Consider the following 25284-nt stretch of genomic DNA (forward strand, 5'->3'; position numbering starts at 1 on the left):
ACACAACAAACACGTTCAGTTGCACTCCTCAATCTCAAGGGCTCACATGTCTGTAAATGCCTCGATCCATTCCCGTGGTTCTCGCATTACCGGCCCTTGATTTTCATTAGCGAAGTTGATTTTCTACGGCACTCAGACTAACGGACCAATCACGACATAGAAAGCAGCCTCAATGTTGGATTGGCGATATCAACAACATGGCGGCCAGTCCTATTGATTATGAAAGAGTTTGCGAGAAATTTAACATTGAAAAACTGACTGACATGCAACGAAAGCCCTAAACAATCTTTGGATGGAAAGGGTGTCTTCACGTCCATTAAAACCAGAGCTCCAGATAAGCTTTTGGTGTTGTGGGTATTTTACCCATGCATTTTAAAATCATTGGGTATCAGTAATTCTATCTGGGTATTCAAATTTCTGTTACCCACTAGTTTTTACACATGTGGGTATTTAAGTTAAATATTTAAAAACACTATTCATCTAGTCCCTGCAAACTGGTGTCGTGTGGGTTCAAGAGCTTTATAGGACTCAAAAATATCACGATACTTCCACAAGAAAGTGTGATGGCAAATGATCATGATGTAACTGTCATCGTGGATTTGGCAAGGTTGACGGAATGCCTGTTTATAATTTCAAAATAAGTTGCTGATTTCCTAATCGAATACGCAGGGTTACTTCACAATATTTTGATGATACGCACAAGTTTTATTTTTGTAGCGTATTTGTCATGTTCGTTGCGTATTTGATACGCTTGGATTTTATTTGACTGCATATTTCTGCATTTCTGATGCGTATTTTACGCAGATACGCAGTTTATCTGGAGCTCTGAAAACTGGTGGTGGCTTTGGTTTCTAGGTAATACGAGTTATCTCCTCAACTATTTCTTTATCTCGACATTTGATTGGTCAGTAAAATGTAAATGAAGATCAAAGGCAGGTAAGATCCTTGGAGAACCATGGTACTGGATCCAGGGGTTAGTGCAGGTGTACCGAAATGCAAGCCCTAGAGATTAAGAGATTGTGCAACACTACACTCAACCATGCATTGGCTGTCATCATCATCAGCCTGTGTATCGCTACTTGTGGGGGATCAACCCTTTAGAAAACCTCTATAACACACTTTTTATAACACACTTACCAGCTAGAAATCAAAAATATTTTTCAATATTCAGTATACTTCTCTTTCCCCCCCAACTAATAACCTCAAGATGAGTATGCCTTATTTCATAGATTGTGTAGCTTAAATGATTCCAGATTGAAAAAACTATATCGTTTTTGAAAAACAAAATGGCTGCCCCCATGAAGATACTAATTTCTGTTTAAGATTTAAAATACTTATCCAAAGATGAATGAGGGGAAGTTATATTGTGGAAATGGCAATCAAAAGAGAACATGTAGGCATTTTACTCGTAGCTGGTGATCTAATCTATGTGAATCCCTTTCAGATGAAAGAGGTCTTGAGTAGCATAGAATAACACCTCTGCATGGCATGTCAAAAAGTGCTTGGCAAAAATCATCAGATGGTATCAAAACATCCAATGAGCCAATGCTTCATAGACATATGTATCAGATCATATTATCAGCTGTACTGGCGATAGAACAAAGTTGAGCTAAGTAAATACTCCCATTAATCAGTGAAACATGTGCTGTCACTGAACACAAGACATGCAATGTGTTCATCATGTTAGGCCTTTCTTGTTTTATTCCTGGGTTTTCAGATCCATGACCAATAAATCATATGTGGAATACAGCGGAAACTGAAGAAAAGTATTGACAACACGTCTGTTAAAATGTACAGTTTCATATCCTAATCTTGGGAGATATTCAAGTGTTATCTCCGGCCACTAGGTGGCGCAACCAGCTGATACTTTCATATTTTCCCTCAATTGCTCATTAAATTAAGATTTCATTTCAGACTGCATGTTAATGAAATCTCCAATTGTTCATGACATTCATAGGGGAAGGGAAGTAACTATGTTTTTCCGCACCTAACACTTTCAGCTGTGTATAACTCTGGTTTGTTTCATGTGTATTACCTATACTGAACAAAAATAATTAGGGAACATGAACGTATTTGGGGATATTTTTTCATGTTGAAAATATCCCCCAAAATATGACTGATCCCTAACTTTTTTTTATAAGTACATGTATATATCACCGTTTGTCGAATGTTCCAGAAGCACTAATCACTGGTCACTCTGCTGGTGATAAACCCGTAAAGTAAGTAATTAAAACAAGAGGCCTAACGAGGCTGAGCACATGTCTCTTGTACTGTCAGTGATGTATCGTACAACATCCTTTGGCAATACTGTTATCTCATGCCAGTGCACAGAAATACAGGAAATAAGTTGTAACAATGACACAAAACACAGCTAAAGCAACAACACACCAAAACAAAAAACTATTTCCTATATGTCGTCTATCAAACAGCATCTATTTAACAATCATGCAAATTCTGATTAACATGTTACAATGCCATTTGTCACAGATATATAAGAAATGTATCTCGTTATATTAATTATCATCAAAAATAATATGAAAATACACAACAGATACATATATGGTGTACATTATATTAAATTAACGGACAGTAAGGTATTTCGTGTTGTGAGGTATTAACTTGAGTATTTGTTCTGATACTGAAATTAGGTAGTAAATCCTTGAACAGTGTTCTCCCAAAATGATGTTAATGTCTGAGTTAGATATGGTCACTAGTCCACTAATCCAAGAACACTAATCCAAGACCACTAATCCAGGATGACATGTCCACTATTCCAGACCACTTGTCCACTATTCCAGACAACTTGTCCACTATTCCAGACCACTTGTCCACTATTCCAATACTAGTCTGCTAATCAGACTAGTGAAAATCAGGAAGGACAGGTGGTGTTCTCCACAAATCTAGTAAACTTACATTCTACAATGAATTTGGAAAATACTCAATTCTGCTTGGTGTATCAGAGGTTTCAAATCACAATAACCACCTCTGATTGCTTCAGCTTAACAAAAGCTTCACATTACAGTGGCCTTGGACCAGGATGGGCCAACTCATAGTTACATTACACCAAAGTCCAAAACGAGAGACAGTCCAATAATGGCAACCATTAAGAAATGATAAGCAATTGCTGAAGTCATCTTCCCGAGGCAAGGGAGTTAACTAACTTTAAAAGTCCAGTTTCCACCCTTGCCGAACTAGGCTGGAATTCCTGGGCGCAATCGTAGCGCCACCAGTGGCTATTACGAGCTATGTCCCTTCTATGCCTCTCCTGTGGACCAATCAGATTCCACCTCTCGCATCACTTGCATTTGTTTCAAACAAAACGGTGGCACCCTGTCAAGACGATCTGATCGATGATCAAGATCTATATTGTGATAAAACAAGTCTTACATCGCGTCAAATCACGTGAGCACCTTGATTAAAAACATGAAAAGATTTTGAAAATATCTGTTGACAACGAGCTAGCGGTGTACATGCTTTGCAAATCCTGCAGTCGACCGAAATCTACATGACACTTTACGAACCGGATTTTGATTTCGGTGCGCGATTTTGATTGGACTATGCATAGACTCGTTATACCAGCCTAGTTCGGCAAGGGTGGAAACTGGACTTTTATAGTCAGTTAACTCACTTGCCTCGGGAAGATGGCTGAAGTAGACAATGGCATGTTTCAAGGCTGATAAAGTTATATTGTAATGTATACAAACATCTGCGCGTCCGGCTGGCCTTCGGTTGAATCTCCTACTTGTTCCTAATATATCAGCATGTGTGATTCAGAACTACTGAAATATACCATGCTCTTTCGAAATATACTACTCAAAAGAAGTTAAAGAACACCCGGGTCTTTCATATTACTATAGCTAATCTGCCGTGACACATCAACTATGGTACTAGGGAAGAATCGGGTGTTCTTTAACTGCTTGTGAGGAGTACTTTTCAGAATTAACTGATATATTTGAAAAGAAGAAGGGTGGTAAGGTCAAGCTCCTCACAGCAATAGCCAATCTGTGGATCTCTCTATACTATCACTGCCACCAGTCAAAGCTCCCCACTGTGATATGTGGCCACCATGCTTGGAGTTGAACTCACAGCCAACTGACTGAAGTGACGACTGCCATGACGCCAAATACGCTTACCCCAGCTGAATTTTCTTCTTTGTTTGTCACTTTGAATTTCTGTTTTATTTCAACTATCATGTAATTGCTATAGTAAGAATGTAAGGGAGAAGTTGAGGGATTTTCCATTAGTCTGCAATCTTGAACCAATCTGATTAAACAAACAAAAAGGTAAATTCATATGGGAAATATGGTCAATCGTAAACCTTTTCAAAGTTCACTATGCTGGCATTACCAAAGACATAAACAAAAGTATAAACGTTACTACATTTGGGGTTAGAGGGCAAATTTCAAGATTCTTGTAATGCCCGTGCCCACACTGGTGAAAGTGATGGTACCGGGAGGCAACTCTTTTCCTCATTTGACTGCATGTTTTAGTAACTAATTCATATTTGATCCCGTTTATAGATTGGGTACTGATAATTCCAAAAGACAAACATATCTGAAGTACTAATGATCCACCTCCTCAAACTGCCTCAGATGGGAATGACACTCAAATCAAATGTCAGGGACATTCTAACATTTTTTTAAAACAATAATTTGTTCCAGAAAATACAGAAAATAATAATCAGGAAACTCGAAACAGTGAAGTCCATCTGAATGACGAAGAAATCACAACATAGGATCAATGACTGGCCGAACTACCTGGTCTGGGTCAGTTCATCATCTTTACCATAACACTGTTTGACATGGCACCAACTGTTGACTATATCAGCAAAACCTGTTTCCTCCAAGCAGACCACTATTCAAGGATTTACGATAAACTAGAACTTGACATGCAAAAAAAGACACCAACAGACAATTAGTTGTGTAAATGTGGAGATAATAGCAAAATAAAGACTGACTATATATATCAATACCATCATAAAAATTCATCCGTATCCATGGCAACCACAAAAGATGGTCACCTTGGTGCCAAACATGCTGACTGCTATGTACAGTATGTACAAAAGTCCAAAATGACTAAACATCATTATGTTCCAATATCATTGGTTTTGTCCCCGTCCTTATCATGCCTATCACCTTTGGCATCGTCGCTGGTTTTGTCGGACGACTGATTGACCTCCGCAACTACATCGATGGTGCTGACAGTGGGAGGTTTCTGCGATTTTTCAATATACTCTATCCCATGCTTCCTCAAAATGCCTTGCAGAAGTTCAATCTCACGTTCTTGAGACGAGCAATATTGCCGATATTTTGCCAGTTCTTGTTCACAGGCAGTGCGAAGACGTCGCTCTCTCTCAAGGCGTTTCTCCGATTGTCTCTTCACAGACATGACTATTCCTGGAAAATAAAATATTTTTGAAAAATACAATTCAGATTTAAACCAGCTTTCTTGTTTCAATAATCATGAGAATATGTGACAAAGGTTTTTTTCACGCCAAGTCTTTTTCTGACTCGCGATACTCACTGCCAGAAATTCAGGCTGTGTACTGATAGAGTCTGGTCATGCATATAGTGCCCAGTCGTGCATCAATTCAGTCAGGTCATGCATCGATACAAAGAGATACATAGTGATACATAGAGATTATTAGTAGTGGTGTAACGATACATCGAACTATCGATTGATTGCGATTGCTTGTCTCACGATAGTACACTATCGATTGCATTTGAAACAATCGATACTATTGGCGGTAGTTTGTCTAACTATCGATAGTTTCGATAGTTAATTTGTTTGGTACATTTACTTTCTTAAAAAACATAGAAACAACTCCTATGATCATCTAACCTCTGTCGTGCTTTCGTTTGGATTGCACTACTTTGTCTGCTTGATTTAGAGTTACCTCCCTTAGCTACTCGTCGCTAGGCAACATTGACAAGTTGGCGGACGCCACATGTCAGTTCGAAATTGTCGCCAATAAGGCAGGCAAATCGTGGGTATTGGACCATTTTGGCTTTGTCAAAACGCAAAACGAGACAGACAAGCAAAAAGTAAGTTGTAGAATCTGTCGGATAATTCTAAAGTATTCAGGAAATACTACTAATCTGACCGACCACTTGACAAGACGGCACCCAGATATTCGTCCACGTGAAAAAGGGGGATCAAATACTAGTCATTCTATCACATTCATTCACATTGGTGCTAAAACACTGCAGTAACCTAAGGCTTTACAAGTTACATGAAGTGAAATTTTGTATTAAAATGTTTTTGAGAGGTCAATTTGAACTTGTTTTCTTTTCATTTCTTGTTTTCTTTACACATAGTATCAGAAAGTTATAATTAGTTTGATGGTGTCAGTCAAAATGCTGAAATATATGCTGCTAAAGCCTGCTATAATTGCAAGTGAAAACTATCGCAATAGTATCGCAATAGTAGGGCCACTATCTCAATAGTATCGCAATAGTTGTTTTAACTATCGCAATAGTATCGCAATACTAGTAGTCAAAAATGCCTCAATAGTCACCCCTAATTATTAGCCGTGTTTCCATATCGTAAATGGGCAGAACATGGTGTTCCCTGCCATATTTCTGGAATATTGCTAAAAGTGGCATAAAACCAAACTCACTCACTCACTCTTTATGACAACCTTTATTGTACCCAGGATATCGTACATATCATACATTAGGAAAATTAAAATTGAATTATGTGAGTGAGGGAGTGAGTGAGTTTGGTTCAACTTTGCTTTTAACAGTATTCCAGTTATATCACAGTGTGCCAGCTTAATGTGGGAGGAAAGCCCCAAAAGATGCAGGTCTAAAATGTTTACCACTTCGGTGAAACCCACGAGCACAGGTATGGTGCTGACAAACCTAGAGACATAATTGGGGAAGAACCGTCATTTGAACCCACGATCAGAGGATTCTAGCGTGCCCAAGGGGAGAAACTCTGCACAGCAAATTGTGGCGCCTTAGACGACTGGGCCACCTGTGCTGCCTGTATTATGTTAGCATTTGGTGATGCTCAAGACTTAGTTTCACAGAATGAAGTAGCTGAGTATGTTTGAGTGAACTGCCCAATTTGTTACAAATGAATCACAGACACATGGTGGGTGAGTTGGGTTTAACGCCGCTTATAACAGTATTCCAGTTATATTGTGGCATGTCAGCTTAATGTGGGAGGAAAGCCCGAAGTGATGCAGGTCTCAGACGTTTACCACTTCGGTGAAACCCATGTGCACGGGTATGGTGCCTACAAGCCTAGAAACATAATCAGGGCGAACCGGGATTCGAACCCACAATCATAAGTTTCTGGTGTTCCCAGGGATGAAAATCTGCACATCGAATAGCGGCACCTAAGACGACTGGGCCACCCGTGCCCCCTCACAGACTCATGGAGAGGGCTACATTTTAGTATATTGACAATGTAAGTCAACAGTTAATTGAGAAAGAAGTCATTGATGTTGATGTACGGAACTTGAAGTAGCTTCTGATAGGCGACCTCATTTGTATATTGATCCCAAGTTTATTGGATAGGAACATCGATAACCCTAGCCATTAAACATTTATACAAGGACGGTTTTATTCATGACTTATACTTCCTTTCTATCTCTCCATCATTAGTTAAACGCCACTTGGACAGTATTCCAGTTATATCACAGCATGTCAGCTTAATGTGGGAGGAAAGTCCGCAGTGAAGCAGGTCTTAAAACATTTGCCACTTTGGTGAAGCCCATGAGCACAGGTATATATGGTGCTGACAAACCTGGAAACATACTCAGGGTGCATCTGGGATTCAAACCCAAGACCGCAGGGTTCCGGCACACTCAAGGGACACAACTCTGCACAGTGAATTGCAGCACCTCAGAAGACGGGGCCACTTGTGTCCCCAACAGTGGCTGGGACCACTTACCAATTCATCTATTCACGATATTAAACGACACTAAATTGTTAAACGATTTTCATAATTCTGTTCTGATATTTACCATTCAATGTTTCTAATGTACATGAAATTCCCCAAAAGTATCCGAGACATTGATCATATTTTTGGGTACATCTCCATGAAAGGTTGTGAGTGGCAACTTACCATTCAGTACACGTGTCACTCGCCACAGTCTCAGCACTATAAGAAGTCCGATGCCATTAGCTGCCCCTTCGGCATTGCGGTAGATGATGTCCAGGATAAATGACACAATGACCACCACAGCATCAAACAGCTCCAGCTTGTGTTTAAAGAAATCCAGCCGCATGGCATATAACCGCACTCCGATCTCCACCATGAAAACACTCAAGATGGCCAGACTCATGTAATGCAGGATCTTGGGCGCGACGTGATTTTCATGATCTGGAAGTTCGAAGACACGGAGATCCAACAAAAGTTCAATGATTACGAGGAAGCAGTCCAGAATGACGAGACAGATCACGCCGATCTGGAACTTGTTGGTGTGCAGCAAATGGTGGATTTTTTCTCGAGTTGTGCGAGGCTCAGACCGAGAAACCTCATCTGAATCTGTAACGGAGCTTCCGCTGTCGTCCTTCTCGATAACCTTCTCAAGGTCATCCTGTAGTTTATGGAAGCCATCCATTTGAACCTAAAACACAAACCGTTGACTTACCCCATGACATAAGACCTTGATGTATTATTGAAAACAATTAATTGTCCCTGATAATTCATGAAAAATATAATTAGTTTTCAGACTTGACAACAACAAAAATTTGCCTTCCACAAAAATTACATTGTTACAAGGTGTTTTTCTTTGAAAGGAAATTCAGGCTCATAGATTTTTATAAAACAAATCCGGTTTCGTAGCTGTAACGGAAAAGAATTTCTAACCTTGATTAAAAATCCCAGGCCTGACCCAGAAAACCAAATGGTCAGTCTGTAAGCTGACTCATTCAAAGACAAATACTGACATAACACAATTAAAGCAATTAGACTGAAAAAAATCAGTATAATTACAAAGCTTTTATTTTGAATTAAAAGATTATATGGACCCCCGCTTTAGCCTACCAAAAACATCAAATTCTTGTCCTTTTGAAAACTTTGAAATTTGGTATGATAATAATTTTTTGTTTCAATGGCTGAAAATTTGCCGTTTTCCTTTAATAACCTTCCAAGCTTTGGACAATGTTCAAAAGAAAGCCTTATCATGCTTATAACATGTATAAAGACTGTGACCCAAACTGAATTTATCCCGCGTCTGTAATGTATTCATCTATCTCAAGACGAAGAGAAGCAGCTTGGACTGAAGGGACAGTATGTCGACGGTTCAGTGTGTTTTTAAATTATGCATGAAATCATTTTGTTACTTTGACATCACATGACTGATTCAATTCTCAAACCAAAACAATAGAGCTCTGCACAGTGAAGCCAACGATGCAAGGGCTGTGCAGAGTAAGCGTGTGTGTTTTTCTTATGGATGAATTACAAAATACTGATCATGCTAACTGCCAGCTTCATTACATTAGAAGCCAGTGGTTATCAGAGCCTCAATTACAATAAAAATATGCCACAGACGTATGAAGTTAGTCACTCTCCTACCCAGAGTTCTTTGTGGCTAGCCAAGTTCCTCTTGTCACATTGTCAAATCTTACTCCATCTTCCCAAGGCAAGGGAGTTAACCGACTACAAAAGTCCAGTATCCATCCTTGCCGAAGTAGGCTGAAATTATGGAGTTATATTTGTTTTGCTGGACTAACAAGTCTGTGCACAGTCCAATCAAAATCGCATAACGTACTCGACATCTTGTTTGTAAAATGCCGTGCAGATTTCGGTAAATTGCCAAATTTGCAAAACATTTAACTCAGTTACTCCCTTGCCTTGGAGAAGATCCTACTCAGTCCATTTGGGTATTTTCCATCGGTTTCATTTTGGACGAGTCTACACATTTAAATAAACATAATTTTTGTTGAGAAATTATCCCAAAACATGAAAAAACATTTTCCTTTGCATTTTTATCCTGCACTTTAATGGAAAGAAACAGTAAATCATGCCGACGGTTACATTGTGTCCTTGTAACTTGTATCTCTCTGCTGGTTAGCTTGTGTCAGATAACATGGTTTATACACCAGCCCATGGAACATGATACAAGGTATATATCCTTCAACTGAACCTACTGACTGAGAACAATTTACTCACTGTACAATGTTGCAAAACAAAACCAAATGATAACTTGTATAATCAGCAATGTCAACAACATCACTGAGTGCAAATGAAACACATGGACACCAGTCTTCCTGTGGCAAGGGAGTTAACCGACATATATGTAAAACATATCTGTCAACGTCCAGTTGGCGGAACACATGTTTTGCAAATCCTTCAGTCAATCAAAATGTGACTCCGTAATTCCAGCCTTGTTCGGCAAGGGTGTAGTCCTGCATCATTACTGTGGAATTTATATTTGTAAGGTATTTTTTTTTATCTAAAATCTTAGGCAAGTCTAGATCAAACTAATCAAGATTAGTTTGCTTATATCAGAAGAGAAAAAGTCTTTTTAAAGAAAAAAATTATAATTATTTTAAAGACATGTTTTCATTGATTAAATGTTTGTCTTGCAAGGGTGTAGTCCTGTGCCATGACTGTGGAATTTATATTTTCTAGGTGTTTATTTTTATTAAACGCCTAGGCAAGTCTCGATCAAACTAATCAAGTCTAGTTTGCTTGATTCCACATATAATAACAGCAGAAGTGGAAAGGTTCTTTTGAAGAAAAAAATAAATAATTCTTCTAAAGACATCTTTTCATGTGGTAGTCTAGCAAGAGTGGAAACTGCACATTTACAGTCAGTTAACTCCCTTGCCTCGGGAAGATGATGGACACTAGGAGCTTGTTGAAAGAAACACTTGATTATCATAATATGTCTGCCCCCAAAATTGTTCTTGCCGCTACCCATGAAGATCCGGGTTAGAATTGGTCTTCAGCAACCCAGGCTGGTCTCAAGAAGCGACTAACGGGATAGGGTGATCAGGCTCGCTGACGTGGTTGATGCATGTCATCATATGCAAATTGAGTACATCGATGCTCATGATGTCAGTCACTTGATTGTCTGGTCCAAATTCGATTTTTTACAGACCGTCGGCCGATTTAAACTTTTGGAACATGCAATGCCTTTCATAGATTGCTATTTTTATTTTTTGCTTTTTTGTTGTTTAACTCCAAACTCAGCAATATTTCAGCAATAAAATACATAGGGTGTTGGATTCACAGGGAACAGCTATTGTCACTATAGCCTTGGCCCTGTTTCTTCATACTTCAAACGGGGCGGTCGGGTAGTCTAGTGGTTAAAGCGTTCGCTCGTCACGCCAAAGATCCGGGTTCGATTCCCGACATGGGTACAATGTGTGAAGCCCATTTCAGGTGTCCCCCGCCGTGATATTGCTGGAATATTGCTAAAAGCGGCGTAAAACCATACTTACTTACTCACTCATACTTCAAACTGAAGGGGTGTGGCCAAGAGAGATCACATGGTAGCATAAATGAAGTTTACGTTCATGGAAGCTACTGCAGAAATAACTTTACAAATTCCTAACTCCCTACCAGGACAGTTGAAAAAGTTCTGAGAAACAAGTATATTCTTGAACCGGCATTAATCCAATCAATACTATGTTGAGAAGTATAATTACTGATTCGGCTGATTCATAGCTGGAATATTGCTGAGTGCGGCGTTAAACAACAAACAAACAAACAGTCTGGCATGATATACTTGTGTTGCTATCAACAATGTGACTTAACCAATAATTCACCCCTAGGGAAAGTAACGATCAGCAATATTCCATGACAAGCTATAAATCATCGCATCGCGGACAGAAAAGTCAGCAGTTATACCATATATTCAACATCCTTTGTAGTCTATTGGTGTTGGGTACAGTGACACAATCAGGCAGGTCAGGGAGTGGTCATCCGATCCCCATGTCACTCAACTCTTATAGAAGTGTATGAGGTACTGTGGGAATCACTATTAATGTTTCATCTGAATCTGTATGTAATTAGTTATCAAGAAAATTCTGTAAAAGATATATTTACAAAACAAATCTAAACCTGCAAGACCAACATTAGAGTCAAGTATTATCAAAGTAAACAAATTTGAAAAGAAAATGTTTCAACAATATGTATTTTCTTAAACCTACATTGTGACTCATACATTTGTCAGGTTTAAGGAATGATTGATGACTAAGCTGTGTTTAACAGACTTTCTTTTCTTAAATTACATTGTTGACTGATTTCTCAAGCTATAGTTTTCTCATTGGCTATATAATAAAAGAAATATAAACAATTATTACATTCATTGTATAAACCTTTCACATAGAGGCAATGCATTATAATTAATTATATTTGTCATATTGATACAAGCAAAAAAAACTATAAATACATTTTAATCAATATAAGTGATCTAAATTTGTAGTAGATCTAACGCTTTCTTTTCTTAGTTTTAAAATTGACTGATCCGCAATGACAGTATTCAAATAGGTGATAACTGACACAAGTGATTTTGTATCAAAAGAAAAACATCTTATAACAGGTTCTACTTAATCATAAGACCAAGAGGTCACAAGCTTTGTTCCCAAACAACTCTTTCAAATGTTCACGCATGAGCGAGTGAGGCAAAATATCCTACCCAAACGCTACAATCACCAAATTCATTCTTTGTTTGCAAATTTCAGCCACCGGCGATCGATCGAAATCAGAAGAACGTGTCAAATACCTTGCCACTTTGTTCTTTTTCATCCATCGCAAAATTTTAAACCACAAGCTGGTCGAGAAATACGACCATCAGCAACCACCAAACCATGACGGGAGACACCCACTTTCGCTCAGTACGCATGGCAAAGATTGACAGCGAACTCGAGACGGCATGGCGTTTTCAGAAGGGATGTGTTGATTGATTAGGGTATAAACAGACATAAGTAAACAACTGCGTACCTTCATGTTGTTTGGTGGGACAGTAAGGTGTCAGTTGACCACAGCACGTGCTCAGCACGCGGGGAGACCTCACTGTGGGGGTAGTAAAGAAGTGTTTTGTGCGCGGAGCGTGCAGCACATGCGACACTCAGTGTTATTGTTTACCTTTTTTGTGTGCTTGACCTCGCACATTTTTGTGAGATTTTGCAAATATTTGTTATTTTTCGTAAATAAAACTCTTGCAGGCTGTTGCCAAGCGATTTTACACGTTTTCAGCCTGATATTGATGAAATAATGAATTTGTTGGGTTTCCCGATTAGAAAAGGGAGATAAGTTAAACAAAGTATGGCGCGAGATATGAATCGCAGAATAGCGTAGTTCAAGTTATCATCCAAAACTGGTATTCAGAGAAGATATCGCTTTTTGAGATCAAGGATTTTTATCTCCTTGAATATATCCCTGCATCACAATCCTTTGCAGACCTTTGTGACGTCATCTATACCATGACGTCGCAATCAAATGACATCACTAATGGCTCGGCTACTGAAGCTGATTAGTGGTACTTTTTACACGACACTGCTAATTACTGTTTACAAATTGAAACTGTTGAAAGAATGATGTTGGGTGGTATATAGAATCTCACCCGTGGGTCTTTTGATATCAAATATTTCAATACTCGTCGATAAAAGTTTAAACCTCCTCGGCAATACCCGGCACTTTAAACTTTTATTTGAGATTTCTCTATTGATCATCAAAAACTGGCTTCAATGGGAGATATCGCTCAGGCGAAATTAAGCTAAGCGATATCTCCTATGACGTATTGCTCAATGCTTTGAAGACCATTGTGTCGTCATCATTACCATGACGTCACAATCAAATGACATCACTAATCTTCGCCACGAAAGCTCCTGAAAAAGTACAAAAATACTAGCACATTAATTAATTCGGTAAACAATTTGTTGTCCATAAATTAGTCAATTAATTGGTATTTTTGTTGAAGACATACTGATCATTCTAACTGTCAGTTGAAGTGCACCCCACCCCTCTTCAAAACATCGCTCATTTCCACTTTCCTAAACGCTGTATCATCGCTTAACTAGTAGTACACGATTGCAAGTATCTACATTTCTGGGCAAAAGAAAATGTACATTTGAACATTGAATTTGGCCAAACAATTACAAACGTTATCAAGACGTTACTAGGCTGGAAACAGTCGCTGAAACACTGCAAACTTTGGTACAAAACACAACTTTGATACCCGCAGAGCTCCAGATAAGCTGCGTATCTGCGTGAAATACGCATCAGATGCAGAAATATGCAGTAAAATATAATCCAAGCGTATCAAATACGCAACGAACATTACAGATACGCTACAAAAATAAAACTTGTGCGTATCATCAAAATATTGTGAAGTAACCCTGCGTATTCGATTAGCAAATCAGCAACTTATTTTGAAATTATAAACGGGCATTCCATCAACACCAAAAGCTTATCTGGAGCTCTGATACCACTTTCAAATGCATCACCACCGAATAACCATTTCTTGATGGTTTATTTTTAGGCACCATCAAACATGGGTGTATATACTTTCTATTGCCCGGCGGGTTATATTGCCGGTTTATACTTACACTAGGCGAAATCCTCTCACATGGTCTATGAAGCCATATCGTAGTGTCGGAGGTAATGTACTTTAGACCATCTGTATGCTTGTGTAGATCATCTTTACGTTTGTGTCTGTTTCCCAACACCTGTCTGAACACCGATTCATATTTACCGCCATGATGTGACATGTTGTCATGCCCACCCATTCGTCCAGTAGCATATATTGTCCCGTCCTGGACTGACTGGTTTCAATAGGTGACCATGAACTAGGTTTTCCTCCGTGATTGGGCTCTTGGTTGCACATTGACCTTGACCTTGACGGATGTGACTGATGTGACGTTAGTTCACCTGACGGAGACCAGGGAAACGGGGACAACATACTCAAAGGTGCTTCAATTGGCTGGGCAGAGTTGCATCCCTTGGGCACGCAAGAAACGTATGAGTGTGGGTTCGAATCCTAGATCGCCTCGATTATGTTTCTAGGTTTTGCAGCAACATGACCGTGCTCTTCGCCAAAGTGGCAAACACTCACTCACTCACTCACTCACTCACTCACTCAATGTTGAGGATCGGGTTGTCGCAATGGTGTACAGAGCTCCAGATAAGCTTTAGGTGTTGTGGGTATTTTACCCATGCATTTTAAAATCACTGGGTATCAGTTATTCTATCTGGGTATTCAAATTTCTGTTAGCCACTAGTTTTAACACATGTGGGTATTAAAGTTAAATATTTAAAAACACTATTCATCTAGTCCCTGCAAACTGGTGTTGTGTGGGTTCGAGAGCTTTATAGGACTTAAAAATACCACGATACTTCCACAAGAAAGTGTGATGGCAAATGATCATGATGTAACTGTCATCGTGGAGTTTGGCAAGGTTGACCGAATGCCCGTTTATAATTTCAAAATAAGTTGCTGATTGCCAATCGAATACGCAGGGTTACTTCACAATATTTTGATGATACGCACAAGTTTTATTTTTGTAGCGTATCTGTAATGTTCGTTGCGTATTTGATACACTTGGATATTATTTTACTGCGTATTTCTGCATTTCTGATGCGTATTCTACGCAGATACGCAGCTTATCTGGATCTATGGGTGTACCCAGTAGAAACTGATCCTTACGTTAACATCAGTGGAACGGGGCTCTGAAGCAGACATTTACAAGTTGTTACTTCCCCAGTGTTTACACATGTTAACAATGGGACAATTGAAGTAAAACGCTTTAATTAACCGCATTACTATCTTAGGCTAAGGGTGCGTTAGTAAACGAAAAGCAAGAATGCGCCCGATAAACCGTACTGCTGCTGTTGATAGACATGCATCGTGAACAATCTGCATTTGTGTATTACCCGTTTTCTCAAATCGCACATTCTATATAATATTGTTCGAAATCCGCACTCGATAAAAGGCTTCCACAGAATGAATAAATTTATTTGTTTAAAAAGACAAATTCAAAGAAAGTAAAAGATTGCATGGACTTATTATTACTACAGAGTCTAGACTACAGAGAGCAATGCGAACCAATACTGATCCAAAATTCTTTAGTGGTCTCAATATGACAATGAGTTGTCCCCTCCTGGCCACAAGAGGGCTTAGTTGCAAGATGGCGTCCAAAAATGAGGATAAGGCTGTTGTCATCGCAAAAACGCCGTCCGAACTTCAAAGAATGAGACTAGATAAACTAATGAAAAATCCAGTGAGTAGACAATGAATATGTGTTGATTTTGAACAAAATATCTACTTTGAAAACACTTCTTGAATCAAGCACTAAAAAAAAACATGGCCGGACTTCTATGATTCAGATTTCGCGCAAACCATTGCGAAAACGTTGTCAAAGTGCTGTTTCGTAACCTTTAAAAACAAACAAAAATAACTCTATCAGTTAACACAAATTCACAAGTTCCTCATTGATATAAACTGAGGATTAGTTAGCTCTGAACACTTGTTTTAGCAAATCAATCATTCAAAATTCAAATTCTATCAACATGATTAACACAATATCACAAGTCTTTTAAAATCATGAGGTGTTTTCAGTGTGTTCATTAGCATGATAAGCCGTGTCAGTTATTGCCCTGAGCGATATTGATGGAATAATTGCTGACTGTGGCATTAGACAAGAGAGCACTGAGAATTGCTTGGGGTAACTCACTGTTGCCAGTAGACATGATATAGACAGTCCTACTCTTAACATTTTTCATTCCACTATTTAAAAGGACAGTACGTTGACAGTTCTGTGTGTTTTTAATCATATGCATGAAAAAATTTCCGAATTTGACGTCACACCTTCAGTTCATTCTGAAACCAAAAAAATAATAGAGCTCCACACAGTGAAGCCAACAAGGCAAGTGCTGCACAGAGTAAACTTGCTTCAATCGTGTGTTTTTTATAAGTGAAATTGAAGAGAAAGCTTGTGTGTTTTTCTTATGGATGAGTGACAAAGTACTACTTGCCAGCTTGATTAGATTACAAGCCTAGATTACTATCATTAGAATATACATATGCCTTGATTGTATGAAGCTAATCACTCTCCTACCAAGGGTTCCTTGCGGCCAGCCTGGTACCTGTCACACATCTTACACAGTCCATTCATGTGTTTTTCATATGTTTCACTTTGGATGAGTCTATACCTTCAGATAAATATATGTCATGATGTGTTTAACTTTCATTAAGAAAATATCCTAAAATGTCAAAAACTATTTCCATTTTCGTCTCTATCCTCCACTTGCTGTCATCAAAAACCCTACAGAGAGCATGGTCACGGTCACTTTCATGTGTAAAGCTATATCATCATGCACCTCACTGTCACAGTTGTAGTAGTGTATCGATATTATTCTGCAAAACAATATGTACAGTGCATCAAAAGACTTGCATTAGGCCAGTCTGTTCCTATATCTGAATAAGTGTGTTTGTTTACAAGCAAGAGAAAAGTCTGACCACATGATAATCCTACACCCATGCTGTAGTCACTGAAACAGAAACTTCTCACACAGAATAAGGCAAGCAGGGTCAAGTAACATCAGGGGTTATTGGCTGTTGTTTACAAACAATGCGACAGAAAGGATGACGAACTGGCCCTTTATAGGTATTGAGAACCCATTTTGTTTGTCTCTTAACCCTGTTATGTATATCAAAGCAGTTAATCATTACCCTTTAATTTTTAGACGAAAGAAGTCATCATTCCTGATAAATCTAAGGACTGGAATCCTCGCGGTCCACAAGAATTCATCAGAAATGTTTGGGGTAAGCATGGAATCAACACTTATATCATGTAGATTACCCCTTGGTGATTACTGTGTTAACAGAGCACGTAGACGTGAAAGAGTTCTGTATTGTATGAGAACTTTGTTTCAAACATGGCAAGTGTCTAGCATTGATAATCAAGAGTTCTTTCCCTCTACATCAACATGGAACCTGACTCATCCTGTCAACTGCTGTTGTCTGTATATTCCGGGATAGAATAGGTCTGCAATATCCTATGCTGGTTGTCAGCGTCGACCAAATAGATCGGGTGGTCAGGCTTGGTGACTGGTTGATTGGATATCTTGGTATCCCAGTGGTGTAATCACTGCTCATAATGTCAGTTACTGGATTGTCTGGTCCAGACTTAATGATTTACCTGACACTGTCATATATATGGAATATTGTTGAGCGCGGCTTTATATAACAACCACATATACAAGGTTACTTGTTGTCAGACTGGTACCGGACATGTTTGTTGTACCCAGGTTCCAGTGCAGGAGCAGGTAGCGGTGACTTCCATGTCTACCGTGGTGTGAGGAGAAGGGAGTACGCCAGACAGAAGTTTATCACAGAAAAGGCTAAGAAGGTATATATTCCTTGCATCCCATTGTCTACAGGTCAAGTCAAACATCTTAATGAACAGAACTCCTATTTCAAAAGAGAATTTGAAAGGCATAATAAATAAATTACACCCAGAAACACCAATCCATGAATAACATGATACATGTGCAAGGGGCGATGGGGTAGCCTAGTGGTTAAAGCGTTTCTTGTCATGCCAGAGACCCGGGTTCGATTCCCCACATGGGTACAATGTGTGAAACCCATTGCTGTTGTCTCCAGCTGTGATATGCGAAAAGTGGCGTAAAACAATACTCACTCACAGATATGTGTACTCATGCCTGAAACTACAGTATGTTTATTGGTCTGGAACATCGAGAGATAACTACAGTCAAGTCTCGTTAATCCGACAATCAGCTTTATCCGACACAAATAATGGGAACCGATAAAATTAGTGCGATTTAGACAGTCTTAATCTCACAGCCTCGTACTCCGACTCTGACACACCTAATTTGCAACGAATTACCGAAATCACTCATTAATCAGTCTCGATAATTCAACACAGTGATCAGTATACTCCATGGGCATCTGCCCTCGAGTACACCGCCCTGTGTTTTGATGCGAGACGACCCGGCTGGTAGCTACATATTACAACGGCTGCAGAAATAAACTTGCTTAACAATAAACAATTAATGCTTTATATAAAGAAAACAGGATTAATCACAAGCTTAGATTACCTCAAGCTCATTAAAATCTCGTTTTCTATCATGTAGTTGTCCGATTTTCAATCACGAACGTTGATACTACTTAATTTCGTTTATCCGACAAACTCGTTAATCCGACAGTATCATATGCAACCCTTCATGTCGGATTAACGGGACTTGACTGTATGTGTGTTCACTTGCAAATGTCTGAGAAAACAAGAACTATCAGGAATGGTCAACATGGTCAGTGGTTACCATAGTTACAACTGGTGTGGGTGTTTCAGGGTGATAACTTGCACAAATGTTGATGGAATCTGAGCAAATCGGTTCCAACAAAATATTTAGCAAAATGAGTAGGAGTTTGAATGTCATGATACCATCAGTATAAATGATGGAGATGTATTTTGGAACTATGGGTCGATGCAAACCTAATTCAAATAATGGTCAGATAATGTAGTGACACAGGTCAACATGATAAAGATGGACATGCACCAAGACAGGTTACTAAACTATGAAGCTTCTAGACGGTAACCTCTCGGTATGGAGTGAGATCTAAATAAATGTCCAGACAAGTTCAGTGATCAGTTGACCTTTCATGGGTCGAATGTTGAAACTACCAATTAACATATCCCCTTCCAGATTAGTCGTATCAGAGTCATTAAAAAAATGTTTATATCTACCACTTTTTTAAACATAGTGTATTTGCAGCGCTAGAAACTAACAGTTTTAGTCCACTAGTCCTTATAATGATAACATATAGCAAAACCCTTAATAAGGGCAAATTTCTACTTGTCCTTTTGATACCTTAACAACTGGGCAGTTTGGCAGGGACTACAGGACTAGTGCCAATTTCTAACGCTGGTATTTGTCGAGTGAGGCGTTAAGCATCAAACAAACAAACAAACAATTATATATTATTTTTAATGTATAACATTTTCTAGTCACAGTATGGCTAAAATATGCCAATGTGACGAAAATTTTTCACTCACTCACATTCCTGATAAGTAAGTTTTATTGACAGGTTGGGGCTAAATTCAGCTCATGAACTTGTCATTGGCAACATCAAGGTCAAAGATACATATCACTCTAACAGATCTAATACTGTTTTATAGGCTGAAAGGGCTTTGGACTTATTTGCAGCAATAGTTTAAGAACCTATTGATAGAACGAACCAATTTCTGATGATTGAACAAGACGGTTTCCAAATGTTATATTGGGGATAACACTTCCCCAGTAAAGTACAAATTCTAGTACTTTGGGGGTTTGAGTCCCATCCGGGATTCGAACCTACACTCTCAGAGTGCGACACCTAATCGCCAGCATACAAAGTCAGCGATCTAACCCGCTCAGTCAGCCAGGCTCCACTATGGCTGAGTGGGTTAGATTGCTGGGACTCAACCTAAAAACGTACAAGAATTTGTACTTTACTGAGAAATGTTATGCCAAATAAAATATGTTACATTTGACCCCTTTCTAAATGGCATTGTGTGTTCAAAGACTTACACTATCTGAGCACAGATCCCAAAAAGCATGTGTGGTTCGTGTTCCGTGGTGTTAATGTGTGGCATGGTGTGTTCAGGACAAGCAGGACGTGGAGTACGAGAAGAGGGTGGAGGAGAACAGGAAGGCTGCCGATGAGAGGACATCCAAGAAGAGGGCGAAAAGGTAAGGCTGGATACATATGTGCAGATCAGCCCTGGTGCTGCTGCAGCTGGAAGTGGCTGATTGACAGAGAACTGCCAGTAGAGTGGGCAGATACTTCAGGACATGCAGGAGACGCGAAATTCAAACAAATACTTCACTATAGTAACTAATAGAACTAAACCTAAAGCTTTACTAGCCTGGCTAAAGATAATATGCTCTTGTAATGTTAAAACAATGGGGTAATTGGTAGATTTGTACTAGCCCACAGGAACTTGTACTCGTCATGGGCTAGCGGTTTAGTCTAACCCTGTACCGTTGAAGTCAGTGTCAAACTCCCTAACCGACTTAGCAGGGTTGCTAAACCACTGCTGGGACTGTTTGGCGGGGAACATTGGTAGAGATGAGGTGAAGTGACATGGTGTTTAACGTCACTTTCAAGATTGTTGCACTTACATGTCGACATACATGTACGTGAGTGTGTGGCTGCTTGTACTAGTCTGGACTAGTTCATGGTGTTAGCCCCCTGAGATACCATGCTGCAGGTTAGCATGGATACCCACTCAGACATAGTCCTTGTCTTCTCCCTCAATGCCAAGCACCAGGCAGGGTAACAACTTCATTCAACATCTTTTGATATATCACGGCGTGGAATCAAACCAGTGACCTCAGCTCTCCACTACACAATGGGGAGGTTGAGTTCTGGTACTCCTTGGACTGTTGAGATTCTCAGTCAGTTCATGGAGAGCGGCTGTATTAATGCATTCAAATACAGCAGTATTACTGTGAAATTAGATGTAGGTCTCAGGATCATTCTGAGAGTTCAGTAACTGTTGTTATCAAAATAGCAAAGTTATGGGTGTTCTCTGTTTTTGTGTTTCCTCAGACAGGACTAATATCTGTATTTACTATCACGGGTAATGGAGTAGGCGTGACCCAGTGTCTGTGCAGAGTTGCATCCCTTTGTCATTCCAGGATTCACTGATAATGAATTTTCAGTTCCAGAATTGACCTGAGCTCCTCCCATATTGAGTTGACACAAGATGACAGCGTTATTATTTTGTTTCATCTGCATCCTCAGCTTTAGGTCAATAGTTGGTAGGAAAATAAAACTCCCAAAATGGCCTTGCTTTAAAATACAACTGAAAAGTTGTTTGTTTTTTAAGATAAGGGGAAGAATTGTCCTTACCTATTGTACAACCGGTGTATCTGTGTTGAGAGCTTTTGAGATGGTAAAACCTGCAGAATTATGGGCCCAAAAAAACAAAAGGCAGAGTTACTTCCCTTTTCAATATCCTTAATGTAGTTCAAAATTGCTTATGAAATAGGAATTTTGCACAAAATTTGAAAGGGTTGGATGCTATTTTTAGCAAGACATCAATGTAGAACTGTCAGGAGATGACACACACATTTTCAGCTTTATTTCCAGATAAGCGGACATGCACAATTCAATCACTTATTGTCTTATAATTTTGTAACACTATGTAATATTTCAGTATCCCTTTCAAATGTACAGTATATGTGGAATATTTAGTATATTTTGTCAATCTCATCTTGTGAAGTGACAAGGAGAATATTTGCATGAGTTGTGGCATATTAGCTGTTTAGACAACTGGATGAGATAACGCCAGGTAACAACCTCACTGTATTCATAGTACATGGACTGTTGTCTAAAACGGCCTTATCTAATCCAGCATCCAATAAGCTCCACTTATCAAGTTCTAGATCAGCCTGTAGGTAACCTCGACGAAGACAAAAAAATTACATGACAGTCCATATTTTCTGGTTGATATTGCAGTTGTTTTTACAGAATACGGCACCGTAGAAAAGGTGTATAATTGCGTATAAGCAACTATTATCAAAATCGTTTTAATTACACTGGCATTTGAACTATCACATATTCTCTGAAAACAAATTTAACTTGTGTATGGTTTTGATAAGCACCCTTTCTTTGTTAATTTTCAAAGTTCCCAGGTATTTATTGTGGTGAATATGGTTTTCTTAATGTCTTGACTCATACTGAGATATACTTATCTGCTTCTTACAGGATGAAAAAGAAAAAACAGAAGACCAAGAAACCAAGGAAGGAGGAGAAGAAAGGTAATTAAGTAAATGTAAATACATGCTTAGTTTCCTGGATCATGATGTTAGAACAAGTCAGATGTTTGAAGTGTTGCATTTTCATGTAAATGCAAGTAAAATTGAGCTCATAGATCTCTGTTTGAAGGGTGTCATTGACCTCTGTTTGAAGGTTTTCATTGACCTCTGTTTGAAGGTTTTCATTGACCTCTGTTTGAAGGGTGTCATGACCTGTTTGAAAGGTGTCATTGACCTCTGTTTGAAAGGTGTCATTGACCTCTGTATGAAAGGTGTCATTGACCTCTGTTTGAAGGGTGTCATTGACCTCTGTTTGAAAGGTGTCATTGACCTCTGTTTGAAGGGTGTCATTGATCTGTATTAGTTTCATGGATATTGTCTCCCCCCCCCCCCCCCCACACACACACACACACACACACCAAAACCATTGATGTAGACACACATATACATACTCTTCCAAAACACAAGGGATGGCGCCGTAGCCCAGTGGTTAAAGCCTTCGTTCATCACACCGAAGACCAGGCATTGGTTCCCCACATGGGTACAATGTGTGAAGCCCATTTCTAGTGTCCCCTGCCGTTATATTGCTGGAATATTGCTAAAGGCTGCGTAAACCAATACTCATTCCAATACACAATGTATAAGATGAGGGTTCGAATCCCGGTTCGCCCCGATTATGTTTCCAGGTTTGTCAGCATCATACCTGTGCTCTTTGGTTTCACCGAGACCTGCATCACTTCCGGCTTTCCTCCCACATCAAGCTGACACGTCGCGATATATCTGGAATACTGTTAAAAGCGGTGTTAAACCCAACTTGCTCACTCACACAATCACACACTCTATCAACCCTTTTACTCACTCTCTCATCCGACAACCCTTTCACTCACTCACTCATCCATCAACCCTTTCACTCACTCACTCACTCATCCATCAACCTTCACTCACTCATCCAACAACCCTTTCACTCACTCACTCATCCAACAACCATTTCACTCACTCATCCAACAACCCTTTCACTCTCACTCACTCATCCAACAACCCAATCACTCTCACTCACTCAACAACCCTTTCACTCACTCATCCATCAACCCTTTCACTTTCTGAGTCATCAAACAACCTTATCGACCAATGTTCTTGTTTCAGCCGAGTCTGAAGAATCTGAGGACGAGAGTGATGAAGAGCAGGATGAAGACAAGAACGGACAAGCCGAGGTCCGGGTGGAGAAAGGAGACAATGATGAAGATGTAAAGAGGTGACAGGGAACACCTTGTGTGGAGGCCAGCTACAGAAGAAAATGCAATAAAGACACAGGAGAATCTCATCCTTGAGGGTCATTTTCACCTCTGATCATATGTTTATATGTTCTGACAAATATACCATTTTGTTGAGGTGAAGTTGACCCTATCTATGTAAGGATGATAGAATTTATGGAAACAAATGTCTCTCCCTTCATATCTGTGAGACGGAGTGAGAACAACAGGCATCACAGAACATGAGCAAAGATCCCTGAGAAGTTTTGGAGCAGGATAATGCACTTGCACTGTGGAATCCTGTTACAGTTATCAGTTACCTTACTTTTACTCTGACCCATGAAGATTCGGGGTAGAACAGGTATTCAGCAACCAATGCTTGCCGCAAATGGCAACTATGCTTGTCGTAAGAGGCGACTAATGGGATCCGGTGGTCAGGTTTGCTGACTTGGTTGATGCATGTCATTGTATCTCAATTTTGTGGATCGATGCTCATGATGTCAATCACTGGATTATCTGGTTCAGACTATTATTTACAGACCGCTGTCATATAGCTGGAAAATTGCTGAGTGCGGTGTTAAACAACAAACAATCAATCAGTCAATACTTTTTACTCTGAGGTGAGGGGTCCAGCCTGGCTCAGTTCTGTCAGGCCTCAATTCACACTGCAGAGTTGCATCCCTTTGGTGTGCCATGATCCATGTTAACAGCTTCTATCCCAGATTCACCTTGGCAATGATCCTTGATTTCTCATCACCTTATCTCTGCACAGTGACTTCACCAAAGTGGCAAACTTCAAGGTCTGGCATCACTTTGGGAGTTGGTCACAGCACTTCTCATGAACTCATCATGTTTTTTTAAATAATCATTTACATTTTGTATTGTAGTGATTCACATTCATTTGTAGCCTTGCTGCATATATCACTTTGTTCAGGTAGTCATTGTAAATACCATAACTTATTCAATAAACTGCCAAGAGTCACAAGATGGGTGTTTGTTGTTGCTTTGTTATTGTACAATACAGGGGTGTATATAGCTTCGTATTTAACTACCGGCAGTCTTTGGTTAAACAGCTCATTTCGCCTAAGGCAAGCACAATGTCCATTTCAGATGTCCCCTTCATGTAGTAAAACCCTGCTAACTCACTTTTACCCCCCAGATAACTCATTAGCTGTCCACAGGTTGGATTATTACATGATTAAGTAACTTAAAAGTAAGTAGATAAATGCACAGCTGATAGCCAGTGCAGGGACGCTGTAGGGCGAGGCCTGCTACTGTCTACTGTGTACATGGTCTGGACCTG

General features: G+C 39.4%; 2 protein-coding genes across 3 annotated transcripts; one reads left to right on the forward strand and one right to left on the reverse strand.

Annotated features, from left to right (window-relative positions):
* Window positions 1-3601: 3601 nt before the first annotated feature.
* Window positions 3602-13047, reverse strand: LOC124141703 (voltage-gated hydrogen channel 1-like). 2 transcript variants are annotated; one of them, XM_046509766.2, is made up of 3 exons: window positions 12910-13047; window positions 8077-8581; window positions 3602-5396 (listed from the first exon to the last, which is right to left on the reverse strand). In XM_046509766.2, the coding sequence occupies exons 1-3, from the start codon at window positions 12913-12915 to the stop codon at window positions 5086-5088; spliced, it is 822 nt and encodes a 273-aa protein (XP_046365722.2). In that variant the 5' UTR covers window positions 12916-13047; the 3' UTR covers window positions 3602-5085. The 2 variants fall into 2 exon arrangements, with proteins under 2 accessions (XP_046365722.2, XP_046365721.2); XM_046509765.2 differs by lacking the exon at window positions 12910-13047 and adding an exon at window positions 12692-12800.
* Window positions 13048-16075: 3028 nt separating this feature from the next.
* On the forward strand, window positions 16076-24439 carry LOC124141704 (PRKR-interacting protein 1 homolog). Its single transcript, XM_046509767.2, has 6 exons — window positions 16076-16187; window positions 17653-17731; window positions 18217-18317; window positions 20573-20658; window positions 22682-22734; window positions 23875-24439. The coding sequence occupies exons 1-6, from the start codon at window positions 16095-16097 to the stop codon at window positions 23985-23987; spliced, it is 525 nt and encodes a 174-aa protein (XP_046365723.2). The 5' UTR covers window positions 16076-16094; the 3' UTR covers window positions 23988-24439.
* The last annotated feature ends 845 nt before the right edge of the window (window positions 24440-25284 follow it).

The sequence above is a fragment of the Haliotis rufescens genome, unplaced genomic scaffold (assembly GCF_023055435.1).
Source record: "Haliotis rufescens isolate VD_foot unplaced genomic scaffold, xgHalRufe1.0.p SCAF_56, whole genome shotgun sequence".
Taxonomy (NCBI): domain Eukaryota; kingdom Metazoa; phylum Mollusca; class Gastropoda; order Lepetellida; family Haliotidae; genus Haliotis; species Haliotis rufescens.